This window comes from Schistocerca cancellata, chromosome 1, assembly GCF_023864275.1.
Source record: "Schistocerca cancellata isolate TAMUIC-IGC-003103 chromosome 1, iqSchCanc2.1, whole genome shotgun sequence".
Taxonomy (NCBI): Eukaryota; Metazoa; Arthropoda; class Insecta; order Orthoptera; family Acrididae; genus Schistocerca; species Schistocerca cancellata.
In genome coordinates this window covers 78,786,749-78,805,914 of record NC_064626.1, presented here as the reverse complement: position 1 = coordinate 78,805,914, position 19,166 = coordinate 78,786,749, and the positions used below count along the sequence as shown (strand labels likewise).

The 19,166-nt window shown below is 43.3% G+C and overlaps 1 protein-coding gene across 16 annotated transcripts in view; it reads right to left on the bottom strand.

Moving 5' to 3' along the window:
• The window catches only part of LOC126165466 (uncharacterized), a 229,270-nt gene that overhangs the window by 72,747 nt on the left and 137,357 nt on the right, over positions 1–19,166 (bottom strand). For all 16 annotated transcript variants that reach the window (XM_049920319.1, XM_049920321.1, XM_049920326.1 and 13 more), the window contains 2 exons: positions 15,400–15,549; positions 12,956–13,105 (listed from right to left, as the gene is read on the bottom strand). In XM_049920319.1, the coding sequence (XP_049776276.1) occupies positions 12,956–13,105; positions 15,400–15,549 (300 nt within the window). The remainder of the gene's footprint in view (positions 1–12,955; positions 13,106–15,399; positions 15,550–19,166) is intronic.

The following is a 19,166-nucleotide window of genomic DNA, read 5'->3' as shown; positions in this document are numbered from 1 at the left end:
TATATTCGGTTCGATTACATTCTAGAAGTATCCATAACGGTGAAGAATCACTGGACTGGAATGCTCTGTAGCTGTATATATACTGTTTGTGTTTTGGCCGGTGCAGATGACTTCATAAAATGGTGCCAGTATATTGAAACAATGCATAGAAGAAGAATTACATGCAAGAAGTTTGAACGGCTTCCAAACGTAATATCGATGTCTGTGATGGACTAAGCAACTGATTTCACAAGTGTTCTTTGTCAGAGAGTGAGAGAGGAAATTCAGAAGGCACTTGGATTGCACGGTGAGCAAAAAACAGAGATGCTTCAAGAGGTCATAAGAGAGGAAGTGGAACGACATTGAACCCAATCTCTCGTCCTTCATTTCAACGTCAAGACCCCGGCGGAGTTACATTCCTACAATGCCGCATGAGGAACCTGTTTGGGAACCAAGGAAGACTGACATCTGGAGGGCCCAGGATAACCACCCAGTATGTTTCCACTGTGGATGACTGGGACATGTGGTGCACTATTGTTGAGAAAGGCAGCGGATATTTGATGATGCCCGCAGCAGAAGACAGCAGACCGATCTTAGCAGACACCAACTCCGGGATGACAAAGATGAACAAGAAGATATGGGTGCAGGACGACATAGGTCACCATCGCCACAAGCTAGCCGCTGGAGAGGATGCTCCCCAACACTCTGATCAAAGGTCTTCATCACCGTTTAGAAGCTCCAGCCGATCACCTAGCCGTTGCAACCTGGAAAACTAAAGGGTGCACCATTCCTTGGAGGTGAGGCCACCGAAGAGAAAAATCCTCCGCCGTCGATTACTCCAAAAATGATAGGAAACTATGTCGATATTCTCATGGATGGCCGACCTGCCCAAGCTCTTGCGGACTCTGGAGCATCATATTCAGTCATTTCGGAGAAGTACCATCACCAGTTGCTGAAAACTGTATTCATCAACAGCAAAACATCTCTCCTGAAGGTGGCTAATGGGAAATATGTAAAACCTACAGGAAGATGTACCATTCATGTGGATATAAGTGGAAATAAACAGCCCTTAGAATTCATCGTCTTACAAGAGTGTAGTCATGATGCCATTCTCGGATGGGACTTCCGAGACTTTTTGAAAGCTTCTCAGGCAATTATAGATTGTTGTTGCTCGGAGATTATACTAGATGAGATACTGTGGACAGGAAGATGTGCATCTGAGTGTGTGGAGACTATGTGTGCTGGATGAAGTGATCATTCCTGCAGTCAGTGCTAGAAAGGTAACAGTTACGTGTCATGCCTTGCATCAACCCATGGATCTTGTAGTGGAATGTAAGAGAAGCATACCACTGAAGAATAACTTCGTCATCCCAGCCTCTGTCATCTCATTTAAGAACGGATTTGTTGAATTGTGGATAATTAACTATCACCGAGTACCGCAGATCCTTCCAAGACGCATGTGCATAGCGAACGCTGAGTCGTTAATTGAAGAACAGATGAGCATCATAGAAACCTCCCATGCCGAATCAGTGCGCGAAATTAGCACTACCACTATGAGACAAGACGATCTAGCTCGACTATCACCAGATCTCACTAAGGAACAACAGAAGAAGCTACTTGCCATTCTTCAAGAGTTCTCTGAATGCTTCAATCCACATGTGAAGAGCAAATTAGACAAATTGGCTGTGAAGCACCGGATTAGCACTGGAGACCATCAGCCAATAAGCCAGAGAGCACACCGTGTGTCAGCAATGGAACATTGAATAATTCGCGATGAGGTACATAAAATGATGAATAATGTCATCACTGAGCCTTCGCAGAGCCCATGGTTGTCACCAGTGGTCCTCGTCAGGAAGAAGGATGGCAGTTGGCGCTTTTGTGTTGATTACAGGAAGCTTAATAAGATAGCTAAAAAGGACATTTATCTTCTTTCACAAATTGATGATACACTAGACTGTCTGAAGGGGGCTAAGTTTTTCTCAACCACGGATACGTACTTGGGATACTAGCAAATTGAAGTAAATGAGGCTGATCATGAGAAAACTGCATTCATCACCCCTGAGGGCCTGTATTAGATTAAGTTAATGCTGTTTGGTTTGTGTAATGCACCAGCAACTTTTGAACGAATGATGGATAATCTTCTAAGGCAGCTGAAGTGGCTTTGTTATTTAGATGATATTATAGTGTTCTCAGAGACATTTGATGAACATATAAAAAGACTGAGGGCTGTTCTTAAGTGTCTCCAACAAGGAGGACTGAAAATTAAACCAAGAAAGTGTCTCTTTGGAGCAAAAGAAATCAAAATACGTGGACACTTTGTGTCAAATGAAGGTGTGTGGCCAGACCCAGAAAAGGTGAGATTTATAATGGAATATCCTATTCCTAAAAGTATTAGAGATGTGAGAAGCTTCCTCAGATTATGTTCTTATTACTGTCGTTTTATCAAAGACTTCTGTATCAAAGCCAGGCCACTCCAGGAGTTGTTAAAAGCTGATGCTAAATTTATCTGGCGTGTGCTCAACAAGATTCTTTCAATGTGCTGTGAAACGCTCTGCCGACTGACCCTGTACTTGGTCTGTGTGATGAGAGAGCATCTACAGAACTACACACAGATGCCAGCAAGTATGGGATTGGTGCTGTTCTGTTGCAAATTTCGGATGGAAAAGAGAAGGTTATAGCCTAAGCCTATAGGACACTTACAAAAGCCGAGAGAAACTACTCGAATGTCTTGCTATGATCTGGGTCATGTGCAAATTTCAACATTATCTCTATGTAAGGCCATTCATAGTTGTTACAGACCATATTAACTTTGTTGGTTAACAGGTATTATGGATCCCACAGGTGGGCACTACATCTTCAAGAGTATGACATTACCATAGTGTACAAAAGCGGAAGAAAACACCAAGATGCCGACTGTCTCTCAAGAAACCCTGTGCAAGACCATCAAGACTTTGATGAAGATAGTGACTGTCTCGTTGCACTCCAGGATCTCTCTGCTGAGCAGCAGAAGGACGCCAAGATATTTCAAATTATGCTTGCCTTAAATCGGTCAGAGGATGTGAAAGGACAATTTAAGGTGGTTACTTTGTAAGAAAAACTTTGATCCATTAGGATCCTAAACACATGCACTTAGATGTTCTACAGAAATTCCATGACACACCTGAGGCCACACATTTAGGATTTATTAAGACACACGATAGAATCCGCAACAGAATTTTCTGGCCAGGTTTATTTGGGAGTATTCGTCACTATGTGTCGCACTATCGAGAGTGCCAGAGGAGAAAGGCAGATCCTCAGAAACCACCTGGCCGACTCATACCAATTCCACCAGCCAAAACGCCTTTCCAGCGTGTTGAGATTGACCTCATCGGACGATTTCCAACGTCTGCTAGTGGTAATAGATGGATTATTGTTTGCACTGATTATCTGACATGCTATGCCATTACAAAAGCTGTGAAAACAGCCGAAGCATCCGATGTAGCCAAAGTCATCACGGAGGACATTCTATTAAAACACGGTGCTCCAAGGTCATTAATTACGGATCGAGGAAAAGTTTTTTAATCGAATCTTATAACAGAGATAAACTGTCGGTGCAACATTACTCATCACATGACAACTGCCTACCATCCGCAAATTAACGAGCTTACTGAACGCCTTAATAAGACCTCGGCCGACATGCTACAATGTCCATCAGTGTTCAGCAGAGCAACTGGGATGAGGTGCTACCTTTCGTGATGTTTGCCTACAACACCGCCAAACAAGACACTACAGAATTTACGCCATTTTTCCTGGTGCATGGGCGAGGCAACAACGACAATGGACACTGTGTTTCCAGCACATCCTGATGATGTCAATGATGACTACATTGACCAGGTGTAAACCAGAGATGAGGAAGCTCGGCAGTTAGCTCGACTATGCACGCTGCAGGCTCAAGAAAACAATCACTGAAGGTATGACGCGAGTCACCACCCAGTTGTATACCAGCCTGGTGACTTCATCTGGATCTCCACACCTGTTTGGAAGGTTGGTCTCTGAGAAGCTCTTCAGGCGTTACTCTGGACCTTATAAGGTTGTAAGACAGTTGTCTGATGTTACTTATGAAGTTGACGATTTCAACCCTGACAGGAGATGACGAAAGATCAGAGATACAGTCTAAGTCCTTCGAATGAAGCCCTATAAGGATTCTGCAACCTAGGGTAAATTCAAAGGTCCTGCAAAAGGCAACAAGCAGAAAGGTGACAAAGAGCATAGCGGTAAAAGAAGTTCTAAAAGATCACCGCCAGCCCGAGAATCAGTCATCAGGAGTCGGAGTATGCAGTACCGATAACTGATTCCCAGACTAGGAAGACGTAACACCGAGATGCTGTTCTCTTAAAGAGGGAGCAATGTCATGGAAGAAGCTTAGTAGCTCTGTGGTGTAGTGGTTTGATACTAAACTGTCACATTGAGGGTTGTGAGTTCAAAACTCACAATCAATTTTAATTTCTATATTCGGTTTGAGCACATTCTAGAAGTATCCACAAATGTCAAGAATCATGGTACTGGCACATATATATATTTCCACGTGGAAAAAACACATCTAAAAAGAAAGATGATGAGACTTACCAAACAAAAGCGCTGGCAGGTCGACAGACACACAAACAAACACAAACACACACACAAAATTCAAGCCTTCGCAACCAACGGCCGCCCCATCAGGAAAGAGGGAAGGAGAGGGAAAGACGAAAGGATTCGGGCCCCAAGGGAGAGGGCAAGGAGCCACTCCAATCCTGGGAGCGAAAAGACCCACCCCAGGGGGAACAAAGGACAGGTACACACCCGCGCGCACACACACACACACATACACATCCATCCGCATATACACAGACACAAGCAGACACCCGTAAAGGCAAAGAGTTTGGGCAGAGATGTCAGTCGAGGTGGAAGTACAGAGGCAAAGATGTTGTTGAAAGACAGGTGAGGTATGAGCGGCGGCAAATTGAAATTAGAAATTAGCGGAGATTGAGGCCTGGCGGATAGCGAGAAGAGAGGATATGCTGAAGGGCAAGTTCCCATCCCCGGAGTTCTGACAGGTTAGTGTTAGTGGGAAGTATCCAGATAACCCGGACGGTGTAAAACTGTGCCACGATGTGCTGGCCGTGCACCAAGGCATGTTTAGCCACAGGGTGATCCTCATTACCAACAAACACTGTCTGCCTGTGTTCATTCATGCGAATGGACAGTTTGTTGCTGGTCATTCCAACATAGAACGCTTCACAGTGTAGGCAGGTCAGTTGGTAAATCACGTGGGTGCTTTCACATGTGGCTCTGCCTTTGATCGTGTACACCTTCCGGGTTACAGGACTGGAATAGGTGATGATGGTGGGAGGGTGCATGGGACAGGTTTTACACCGGGGGCGGTTACAGGGGTAGGAGCCAGAGGGTAGGGAAGGTGGTTTGGGGATTTCATAGGGATGAACTAAGAGGTTACGAAGGTTAGGTGGACGGTGGAAAGACACTCTTGGTGGAGTGGGGAGGATTTCACGAAGGATGGATCTCATTTCAGGGCAGGATTTGAGGAAGTCGTATCCCTGCTGGAGAGCCACATTCAGAATCTGATCCAGTCCCAGAAAGTATCCTGTCACAAGTGGGGCACTTTTGGGGTTCTTCTGTGGAAGGTTCTGGGTTTGGGGAGATGAGGAAGTGGCTCTGGTTATTTGCTTCTGTACCAGGTCGGGAGGGTAGTTACGGGATGCAAAAGCTGTTTTCAGGTTGTTGGTGTAATGGTTCAAGAATTCCGGACTGGAGCAGATGCGTCTGCCACGAAGACCTAGGCTGTAGGGAAGGGACCGTTTGATGTGGAATGGGTGGCAGCTGTCATAATGGAGGTACTGTTGCTTGTTGGTGCATTTGATGTGGATGGACGCGTGAAGCTGGCCATTGGACAGGTGGAGGTCAACGTCAAGGAAAGTGGCATGGGATTTAGAGTAGGACCAGGTGAATCTGATGGAACCAAAGGAGTTGAGGTTGGAGAGGAAATTCTGGAGTTGTTCTTCACTGTGAGTCCAGATCATGAAAATGTCATCAATAAATCTGTACCAAACTTTGGGTTGGCAGGCCTGGGTAACCAAGAAGGCTTCCTCTAAGTGACCCATGAAAAGGTTGGCATACTAGGGGGCCTTCCTGGTACCCATGGCTGTTCCCTTTAATTGCTGGTATGTCTGACTTCGAAAGTGAAGAAGTTGTGGGTCAGGATGAAGCTGGCTAAGGTAATGAGGAAAGACGTTTTAGGTAGGGTGGCAGGTGATCCGGCGGACAAGGGTTCCACGACTGTGGTACTTGATCGTCAGGAGTATATGGCTGAGGGACTGTGTCAGCTTTCAGACAACACTACTTACAAAGTTTGCCAAGGTAATCAGATTCCTGATGTCCAGGCGGAGCTTCAAGGAATCCTCAGAACCTTAGGCCCCCTACAAAACCTTTCACCTGACTCCATCAACCTCCTGACCCCACCAACACCCCGCACCCCTATCTTCTACCTTCTTCCCAAAATTCACAAACCCAATCATCCCGGCCGTCCCATTGTAGCTGGTTACCAAGCCCCCACAGAACGCATCTCTGCCTACGTAGATCAACACCTTCAACCCATTACATGCAGTCTCCCATCCTTCATCAAAGACACCCACCACTTTCTCGAACGCCTGGAATCCCTACCCAGTCTGTTACCCCCGGAAACCATCCTTGTAACCATTGATGCCACTTCCTTATACACAAATATTCCGCATGTCCAGGGCTTCGCTGCGATGGAGCAGTTCCTTTCACGGCAATCACCTGCCACCCTACCTAAAACCTCTTCCCTCATTACCTTAGCCAGCTTCATCCTGACCCACAACTTCTTCACTTTCGAAGGCCAGACATACCAACAATTAAAGGGAACAGCCATGGGTACCAGGATGGCCCCTCGTACGCCAACCTATTCATGGGTCGCTTAGAGGAAGCCTTCTTGGTTACCCAGGCCTGCCAACCCAAAGTTTGGTACAGATTTATTGATGACATTTTCATGATCTGGACTCACAGTGAAGAACAACTCCAGAATTTCCTCTCCAACCTCAACTCCTTTGGTTCCATCAGATTCACCTGGTCCTACTCTAAATCCCATGCCACTTTCCTTGACGTTGACCTCCACATGTCCAATGGCCAGCTTCACACGTCCGTCCACATCAAACGCACCAACAAGCAACAGTACCTCCATTATGACAGCTGCCACCCATTCCACATCAAACGGTCCCTTCCCTACAGCCTAGGTCTTCGTGGCAAACAAATATGCTCCAGTCCAGAATCCTTGAACCATTACACCAACAACCTGAAAACAGCTTTTGCATCCCGTAACTACCCTCCCAACCTGGTACAGAAGCAAATAACCAGAGCCACTTCCTCATCTCCTCAAACCCGGAACCTTCCACAGAAGAACCCCAAAAGTGCCCCACTTGTGACAGGATACTTTCCGGGACTGGATCAGATTCTGAATGTGGCTCTCCAGCAGGGATACGACTTCCTCAAATCCTGCCCTGAAATGAGATCCATCCTTCATGAAATCCTCCCCACTCCACCAAGAGTGTCTTTCAGCCGTCCACCAAACCTTCGTAACCTCTTAGTTCATCCCTATGAAATCCCCAAACCACCTTCCCTACCCTCTGGCTCCTACCCCTGTAACCGCCCCCGGTGTAAAACCTGTCCCATGCACCCTCCCACCATCATCACCTATTCCAGTCCTGTAACCCGGAAGGTGTACACGATCAAAGGCAGAGCCACATGTGAAAGCACCCACGTGATTTACCAACTGACCTGCCTACACTGTGAAGCGTTCTATGTTGGAATGACCAGCAACAAACTGTCCATTCGCATGAATGGACACAGGCAGACAGTGTTTGTTGGTAATGAGGATCACCCTGTGGCTAAACATGCCTTGGTGCACGGCCAGCACATCGTGGCACAGTTTTACACCGTCCGGGTTATCTGGATACTTCCCACTAACACTAACCTGTCAGAACTCCGGGGATGGGAACTTGCCCTTCAGCATATCCTCTCTTCTCGCTATCCGCCAGGCCTCAATCTCCGCTAATTTCTAATTTCAATTTGCCGCCGCTCATACCTCACCTGTCTTTCAACAACATCTTTGCCTCTGTACTTCCACCTCGACTGACATCTCTGCCCAAACTCTTTGCCTTTACGGGTGTCTGCTTGTGTCTGTGTATATGCGGATGGATGTGTGTGTGTGTGTGTGCGTGGGTGTGTACCTGTCCTTTTTTCCCCCTGGGGTGGGTCTTTCTGCTCCCGGGATTGGAGTGGCTCCTTGCCCTCTCCCTTGGGGCCCGAATCCTTTCGTCTTTCCCTCTCCTTCCCTCTTCCCTGATGGGGCGGCCATTGGTTGTGAAGGCTTGAATTTAATGTGTGTGTGTTTGTGTTTGTTTGTGTGTCTGACGACCTGCCAGCGCTTTTGTTTGGTATGTCTCATCATCTTTCTTTTCAGATGTGTTTTTCCCACGTGGAATGTTTCCCTATATATATATATATATATATATATACACACACATAGTTATAATAGAAGGAAACATTCCACGTAGGAAAAATATACCTAAAAACAAAGATGATGTGACTTACCAAATGAAAGTGCTGGCAGGTCGACAACACACAAACGAACACAATCATACACACAAAATTCCAGCTTTCGCAACAAACTGTTGCCTCATCAGGAAAAAGGGAAGGAGAGGGAAAGATGAAAGGATGTGGGTTTTAAGGGAGAGGGTAAGGAGTCATTCCAGTCCCGGGAGCGGAAAGACTTACCTTAGGGGGAAAAAAGGACGGGTATACACTCGCACACACGCACATATCCATCCACACATATACAGACACAAGCAGACATATTTAAAGACAAAGAGTTTGGGCAGAGATGTCAGTCGAGGCAGAAGTGCAGAGGCAAAGATGTTGTTGAATGACAGGTGAGGTATGAGTGGCGGCAACTTTAAATTAGCGGAGATTGAGGCCTGTTAGTAACACCAACCTATCCGAACTCCAGAGATGGGAACTTGCTCTTCAGTATATCCTCTCTTCCCGTTATCCACCAGGCCTATACAATTTTATCCCGCCTATATATGCTAAATAATACGTAACCCACTTCCAAACCATAACCAAAAAAAAAAAACTTTATTTTCGCTTCTACACTACCGCTGCTACAAAATCCACCGTTTCTAGTTCAATAACAGCTGCTTTCACGTATTAAACAACCATTTTGGCTAGTTCTAATAACTTTCACTTTATTTCCACTTCCGTTTTTCGCACATCACTGATCATTTTAGCCGCTCCCCAAAGGTTTTAACGTCATTATTTCTACAATTGTTAGCCCCATTTTCGTAATCTTTCACCACAACACCACTCATTTTAATATGTTTTTTTGAAATTTTCCCGAATTTCTCCGTCCTTTAACGTGATTTAGCGGCAACACAACCACCTAACCTTTATGCACATCGCTGTCTACCAACCCAAGTTCACCACAGGATCAACTTAACCAACACTTTTTCGCCTTTTTTCATACCAGATCTCCAGTTGCTTTCTAGTTCACCTTTATCTCTCCCCATGTATTTCTATCTTTCTTTTTCATTTCAACCTCATGTTAAACTTTCCACCCAATACCATGTCACCCTCACAACACCCCCACAACGACCCCGTTAAGTTTTATTTACATTCCCTCCGCAAACATGCCTTCACCCTAGCCAGATTACGCTCACATATTTTATTTTCTCAGGCTTGTCTGACATTTGGCATAACCCCCAAAGGCCTCACACTTAAAGTTCCCATCTCTGGCTGCAACCCTTCTTTCCATCAGTCCCTATACCAGTTCCAAACTGAACAATCCATTGCCCTCACCCACCTAATCCTTCACCTACACATCAACTCACCCAATGAACACACCCGTCAACTCCTATCCTTAATAAAAGTCCTCAATCTTTCCTCTCCCACATCCACACCGGCTATTCAGAGCATCCTCCTACAGGCCAACCGCCAATTGGAACAGCATGCCACCCTTCACCTCAAAAAACTAACCAATCTCCTGGTTTCCCACCTCCGGAAAGGCAACTCACTCACCCTTCACAACCTTTCCAGCAAACCTCAACCACCTCTCATTGCACACAAACCCAGTCTCTCCCATCTACTCAATCTCCCACTTCCAGCTCCATTCCCTCCAAAACCACAAAATTCCAATCAACACAATCTGGTACCACAACACCCTAATTCAGTAGTTAACCTTTCCTCCAAACCTCTCTCCCAATCCGAAACCCCTGTCCTATCCAAAGGCCTCACCTTCAGCCCCACTCCCAGATTCAACCAAACAGCCCTCGTCAAAGATTTACTGTCCTACACTCGTACTCTCTGCTGGAAATATCACTTTGCCACGAAGAAAAATGATCCTAATCCTACCCCTAATGATCCAACTCCCCAAGACACTATCCAAATTGAACCCTGCCTGGAACAGTTCCGTCCTCCGTCACAGTGGGACCCACCTCCTCTTCCTCAAAATCACCCTCTCCAAACCTTCCAGGAATTTCTGACTTCCAGCCTTGCCTCTCAATCCTTCCTAAAAAACCTTAATCCTACTCCCAACATCACCACTGCTGAAGCCCAGGCTATCCGTGATCTGAAGGCTGACCGGTACATCGTCATTCTTCCGGCGGACAAGGGTTCCACGACCGTGGTACTGGATCGTCGGGAGTATGTGGCTGAGGGACTGCGTCAGCTTTCAGACAACACCACATACAAAGTTTGCCAAGGTAATCAGATTCCTGATGTCCAGGCAGAGCTTCAAGGAATCCTCAGAACCTTAGGCCCCCTACAAAACCTTTCACCTGACTCCATCAACCTCCTGACCCCACCGACACCCCGCACCCCTACCTTCTACCTTCTTCCTAAAATTCACAAACCCAATCATCCCGGCCGCCCCATTGTAGCTGGTTACCAAGCCCCCACAGAACGCATCTCTGCCTACGTAGATCAACACCTTCAACCCATTACATGCAGTCTCCCATCCTTCATCAAAGACACCCACCACTTTCTCGAACGCCTGGAATCCCTACCCAGTCTGTTACCCCCGGAAACCATCCTTGTAACCATTGATGCCACTTCCTTATACACAAATATTCCGCATGTCCAGGGCCTCGCTGCGATGAAGCAGTTCCTTTCACGGCAATCACCTGCCACCCTACCTAAAACCTCTTCCCTCATTACCTTAGCCAGCTTCATCCTGACCCACAACTTCTTCACTTTCGAAGGCCAGACATACCAACAATTAAAGGGAACAGCCATGGGTACCAGGATGGCCCCTCGTACGCCAACCTATTCATGGGTCGCTTAGAGGAAGCCTTCTTGGTTACCCAGGCCTGCCAACCCAAAGTTTGGTACAGATTTATTGATGACATTTTCATGATCTGGACTCACAGTTAAGAACAACTCCAGAATTTCCTCTCCAACCTCAACTCCTTTGGTTCCATCAGATTCACCTGGTCCTACTCTAAATCCCATGCCACTTTCCTTGACGTTGACCTCCACCTGTCCAATGGCCAGCTTCACACGTCCGTCCACATCAAATGCACCAACAAGCAACAGTACCTCCATTATGACAGCTGCCACCCATTCCACATCAAACGGTCCCTTCTCTACAGCCTAGGTCTTCGTGGCAAACAAATATGCTCCAGTCCAGAATCCTTGAACCATTACACCAACAACCTGAAAACAGCTTTTGCATCCCGTAACTACCCTCCCAACCTGGTACAGAATCAAATAACCAGAGCCACTTCCTCATCTCCTCAAACCCGGAACCTTCCACAGAAGAACCCCAAAAGTGCCCCACTTGTGACAGGATACTTTCCGGGACTGGATCAGATTCTGAATGTGGCTCTCCAGCAGGGATACGACTTCCTCAAATCCTGCCCTGAAATGAGATCCATCCTTCATGAAATCCTCCCCACTCCACCAAGAGTGTCTTTCCGCCGTCCACCAAACCTTCGTAACCTCTTAGTTCATCCCTATGAAATCCCCAAACCACCTTCCCTACCCTCTGGCTCCTACCCCTGTAACCGCCCCCGGTGTAAAACCTGTCCCATGCACCCTCCCACCATCATCACTTATTCCAGTCCTGTAACCCGGAAGGTGTACACGATCAAAGGCAGAGCCACATGTGAAAGCACCCACGTGATTTACCAACTGACCTGCCTACACTGTGAAGCGTTCTATGTTGGAATGACCAGCAACAAACTGTCCATTCGCATGAATGGACACAGGCAGACAGTGTTTGTTGGTAATGAGGATCACCCTGTGGCTAAACATGCCTTGGTGCACGGCCAGCACATCGTGGCACAGTTTTACACCGTCCGGGTTATCTGGATACTTCCCACTAACACTAACCTGTCAGAACTCCGGGGATGGGAACTTGCCCTTCAGCATATCCTCTCTTCTCGCTATCCGCCAGGCCTCAATCTCCGCTAATTTCTAATTTCAATTTGCCGCCGCTCATACCTCACCTGTCTTTCAACAACATCTTTGCCTCTGTACTTCCACCCCGACTGACATCTCTGCCCAAACTCTTTGCCTTTACAAATGTCTGCTTGTGTCTGTGTATATGCGGATGGATATGTGTGTGTGTGCGAGTGTATACCTGAGACCAGCTCATGACCCAAACTATTGCTGAACCTGAAATGTCAGTAAACCATGTGTAGAAGAACATCCCAGGTGCTTGCAACATCAATAATGTGTGTTAAATGAATGGCACCTTCCTTATTAATGCAGTTCAATCACAACCCCCAAGATACAACATATACATTCTCAAATAAATACATTCTCTGCAATCCACCTACAAATTTTAATTCTCAAATTTATTTTACCATATGCTATGAATATAAAACTGTATTATACACACTTTTGTTAAGTTTAAAAAGACAGTTATTACCTTGAAAATTTGCTGTTCTATAGGCTTGTGAGTGAGAACTATCTGAAGTTACATCAGGTCTCAAACTGTATTTTTGTCTATCCAGTTCGTTAAGTATGAATTCCCCTTGCACAGAGGCCAATAAATTATCTTCACATCCATTTTTGTAATCTGTAAAGAAGCATAAACACAGCATTTTACTAAGAGCTTCTTGTACAAACTGAAGCTAAACAAATACAATAATAGAAAGTAATTACAGAAGAACAGTTTTTCATGCCTACAGTTTTGTTTTCTTGTGCTTCATTATCTGTGATAACACTGACTGAAATGCCAGATAACCAACCAACACCAGGACCTACTACCACTAAAAAGAATAGGAATAATGAAACGTTTATTGACACTGAACATATTAGAAAATAGCAGTTTTGAGTATGAAGACAACGAACCAAAGGAAGGTTGGTGGAATATTGAGTATGTGGAAAGTTAACATAATGACAACAGTGTGGAACCATAACTTGGAAATATGCTTTGTGATACTGGAAAATTGTAAAGTGTGGATAATGTGGTGGTGAATTCTATGATTATTTTGGGGATGGTGGTGATGAACTCACACTAAAGGAAGTTAATAAAGCAGATGAGACCTGGCATTGTGATCCAAATGACTGTGATATCATCTGTTAACAAAATAAGAACATTTGCTTATTTATCCTATATCAATAAAGCAATGGATTTCGTTAGGCTACTACTTACTACACCGTGTCAGTGTATAGTTGATAAAACGAATGAAAACAGTGGGAATAGTTTACTGAGCAGAAACAAGAATGTTTGCTTATTTATATTACTAACTACACACTAATAGATTTCTTTAGGCTTCTATTTACTGATGACATACTTCAGTGTGTAGCTGATGAATTGAACGACAACAGTGGGACTAGTTTTCTGAGAGAAGATAGAAATGTTGCATCTATGATTTGTAACATGGACATCTTTGTATTGACGAAATATTTGACTAGTTGTGTATTTTATTACATACAACTAACTGTCAGACTACAAGACTACTGAAAAAAAAAAGATCTTCTGTTTCAAAACATAACAAAAGCAATAAGTAGGACCACAGGTATATACATGTGATCATCTTACACTTGTTACTTTTTTCTAAATATCTACAGCCAGTACAGTCAAAACAAAATGACTAACTGTGCCAAATATGACCCACACTAAATTATTTTCACAACATAGTGTCCAGGGTATTACACAGGAAGAGAACTATCTTCAGATGAACAATGAATCTTTGACAGGAGAAGTTGTCCTTTAGACAATATATTCGAAACAGAAGGCATAAATTTGATATAAAAATTTACATGCTGAACAATGTGGACCGTTTTATAAATAAGTGCCCTGTGTACAATAGGATATTTGACAATGTGGGTCCACAATCCCATGCTGAAAAGGCCATTCTGAATTTACTGGAGGAGAAGCTACATGTTGGCAATCATACTTGAATGGACAGTTTTTTCAATAGCTTTGTAGTAGCTAAAACCCTGTTCCATCTGAAAACACATAGCACAGGGACAGTACAGTTGAACAAGAGGGACACCCATCAAGAAACTTTGTCCCTGAAGGACAAAGCACAGTATGCAAGCTTTATCACATGATCCATCTCTCACTGGCACTTATATGTGTTTTGACATCTAGCACCCTTTCATGTGCAGACATGAAATTTGCTGTCAGTATCACATAGATACAGAACTTCTATATTTTGTATGTGTAAGATTTCGGCTCAATGCACATGCATCCTGTCTCATGGGATGGTAGATAATGCTGTTAACTGCCACAAATCTGCTCAGACCAACTGGCAGCATGATAACTGAATGAGATATGAGGGGAGACACAAACAAAACCAGACTCCGAGGGCACTGCAACTCATAGACGTAGTGCAGGGTTCTCACGCTAGATGGTGTTAGTAGAGACCTTCATGAAACAGCTGTGCAGACGGTGTCAGTGTAGAGCTGAACGTGCAAGTGTGGTATTGTGTTTCTCTGACTGTTGGCGGGTTACCTCTGCGAAGTTGTTATGGCAACTTTAAAAGAATAAAAAGTGTGTGTGTGAAATTTTGTTTCCTGCTTAAAAAAACTGCGACGGAGACACAGCAAATGCTTCAGGAAGCTTTCCAGGAGGACGCTATGAACTGCACACAGGTTTTCAAGTGGTTTGGGCACATTAAACTTGGTGAGATGCGTGTTGAAGACCAAGCTCGTTCTGGACACCCTTCAACATTGCAGAATTTTAAAATTCACAACTTTACAGAGTTTTGCTGTCACATCTTATCTTCGTAAATTCAACTGAAGATTACCACATAATATGCATCTGTAATTTTTGGTGATTAAGTATCAACCTCTAAAATTTATTTTTGTCTTCAACGAAATATATGAATTCATGCATACATTTTATGTGTTAGTCATTACCTTGAGGTTTCGATAATTTGGAAGCTTCTGGGCCAGAAACAATTACTGACACATTCTTTTTCAAACTGCAATTCATAGTGGCCAGTTCATCAACCATGCATTTTCGTAGCTTGGAGAAAGATGCTGTGTCTTCATCTTCATGTTTGCAAACTGCAAAGAGGAGTTAACTAAACAATACATAGAGCTGATCACAAGCAATATAGCCTAGCAATTAACATAACAGAAAATAAAAACAAAATATAAAGAACAATCACATGGCTAATGCCAGAAGTAAAATTAAAACACATGCATGAAAAACAATGTTTTAACATTACATTCATCACATGTCTGATATCTGTTTTCTAAACAACTGATCATCTCTGCAACATTATGCTTGGAAATAAAAATGTACACAAATGAAGGAAAACCTGCACTATAAAACTGCTACTGCACCAGAAATATCACTACAGCACACATTGAAGAATCTCCAGATGCTTACATCATGAGTAATATGTGAAGTACACGAATAGTATCTTCCTTATAAAAGCAGTTCAGTCCGTACAGACAAGATACAACTCGTGCCTTATCAAATAAATACATTGTTTGTAATTCACCCACAGATTGTAATTGAGTGAGTCAGAAGCAAAGGGATTCAAGTGATATTTCCCAGAAAAATGAGATAATAGTGTCTAGAACATAGTAAAGCTTCTGGACTTGATTCCATTTATGTTGCCTACCCATCATGAATTGTTCTACTCGCTTGCACATAAAGAAAGACAACCGAAACAACAACTGGCAATGATCTGCTTAAGGGACTTGAACCAGATCAGATGATCAGAAACACCTTCACGAACCAGGTTATGAACTCTTTCTCATCTTGGAGCACTATTTTAAATGATTAATCAAAAATTTGCATTATGTTGATGCAGCAATGTACTGATGTTTTATGTTGTATGTTAGCTAAATAACCTTCCTATGGTATGTGAGAAGAGGGAAGTGATCCAGTTGGTACAAATACACTAGGGTGACAAAACTCATGGAATAGCAATATGCACACATACGGACATATATATGTACACCAGGTATAAGAGGACACTGCATTGCTGGAGCTGCCATTTGTACTCAGGTGGTTCATGTGGAAAGGTTTCCAACATGACTATGGTTGCACAACAGGAACAAACAGACTTTGAACATGAAATAGTAGTACAAGATAAACACATGGGACATAGCATTTAGGTTATCATTAGAGAAATAAACATTCCAAGATCCACACTGTAAAGTGTGTCCCGAGAATACCAACTTTCAGGCATTAGCTCTTTACCATGGGCAATGCAGATGCTGACAGCCTTCACTTAACAACCAGGTGCAGCAGTGTTTGCATAGTATTGTCACTGGAAATAGACAAGCAACACTGCATGAAATAACCAGAGAAACCAATGTGGGGTGTAGGACAAATGTACCCTTTATGATGGTGTTGTGATATTTGATGTTAATGGTCTGTGTCAGCAGACGACCAACACGAGTGCCTTTGCTAACAGCACAGTATCACCTGCAGAGCATCTCTTGGGCTCTCCTGGCTACGTGATCATCTCAGTTGCACCCAAGACAACTGGAAAACCTTGGCCTGCTCAGACGAGTCTCAATTTCAGTGTGTAAGCATGGATGGTAGAGTTTGAGTGTGGTGCAGACCCCACAAAGCTATGGACCCAAGCTGTCCACAAGGCACTGTGCTAGGAATATTTGAAACCATTCCTGAATTTCATGTTCACAAACAACCACATCATGTCACCAGGCCACAATGGTTCACGATTAGTTAGCAGAATATTCTGGATAACTGGGAAGTGTCACACGGCTAGCGAGATTGCCAGACACTAATCCCATCAAACATTTATGAGACATAATCGAGAGGTCAGTTTGCGCACATCCTGCACCAGCTACTTTTTTGCATTTGTAGAGGGCAATCCAGGCAGCATTCTCAATATTTCTGCAGATTTGTTGAGTCCATGCCACATTCAGTTATTGCACTATGGTTGGGAAAAGGAGTTTGGGCACAATATTAGCAGGTATCCCATGACTGTCGCCTGGGTGTATTTTCAACAATGGGATAATGAATAAAACAGTATTCTTTCTGATTTTGTTTCATTATTATAAACCACAAAAAGCATGATGTTCCTGTAGCATTCCCTAATTATTTGTTTGGCAATCTTATGATAACTCAATTGATAACAACCACCAATAAAGTACTATGGAGAAAACATATTCCACATTCTTCTTAATTCACAATATTCTGGAAGCAAAAGGATACGAGTGCATGCAGACTTTTACAAACTTTGCTAAAAACTGAACATTTACATTAACCAGTTATTCTGACTTGCAAGCAGAAAATGTTACAAAAATTTTTTTAAGTCTAAAAAAAATTGAAATTTCATTTATCAATCTAAAGACAATTTTCAAATGTTGTTAACTTTAACTTCACTTTTCTCAAAACTCCAAGAAGTGCAGTTATTTACCATGGTAGTTAATTTACCATTTAGCATATGATATGAATAAAAAAAAACTTGTATTATACATGTTGTTTGGTAAGTACCAAACAGCTAGCTATTATGTTGAAGATTTGCTGTTTTAGAGGATAGTGAGGGAGAACTATCTGAAGTTAGACCAAATCTCAAACTGTACTTTGGTCTATCCAGTCCATCAAGCATGCATACTCCTGGCATGGAGGCCAATAAGTTATCTTCACATTGGTCCCTATGATCTGCAAAGGAGCAAAAGCATAACCTTGGGCTAAGAGCTAATTGTACAAAATAAAACTTAACATATACTACACTGGAAACTAATTGCAAAAGAATATGACAAATTAAATTTAGAGTATTGCAATTAAAATTCACTGGTGGAATGCAAACAAAGTATTTATTTGAGAGGATCCATTTTGTATCTTGTTTGTTCCGATTGCGCTGTTTCTGTGAGGAAGCTGCCTTTAATGTCCTTCACATTCACACAATGGTGTCGATGCAGGCATCCAGCAGATTCTTCTTCACATCCTGTACTGGCATTTTCAAGGTCACTGAAGTGGATTGAGTTTGAATTTAATGCCTAATTCAATCACCTAATTTCAAATTTTCAGATAACACAAATATTAGTAACTTCGACCTGAAATTATTTACCCTGTATTAATGTCAATTGTGATGGACATGTGATTACCCTATTTTCTGTAAAATTAGTTTTATTGGGACAGAAATTTGGTCTCTGCCACAAACAGAATTAACCTGCATTCGCAAACGAAGCTTAGGAGGATACTCCAGTTGAACTTCAGAACAACAGCTACACGACATGAGTGACATGCAGTAAGGAGGTTGTTAGCTCCAGTTACTATTGATTTCACAAACATTAGAGCATCAAATTACTGGTCTGAAGTAGTGCATTCCATTTGTGCATGTGTTCCTCCTATTGATTACCCATGCCCGTAAATTCTGTGTCACTTCATCATCATTATTACCACAATTGCCACTGCCAATTACTTTACTATTCTTGGCCAGTAAACTGACAACAAATTGTTTGCACTAATGACCATAGTGCAACAGTTGGTTTTATTTGAAAAATAGTTCTCTTCATAATTCCTAAACTGACTGCAACATCTCATCATTAACAATTGTACAAAATGTTTATTCCTAGATTCCATTCCATCATCCAGTGTGAATACAACATTCTTCTTTGTACATATACTTACAACAACCCACAAAGTTTCAAATCAATTTATATCTCATTGGCAAGGAGATGTTTTAAGGACT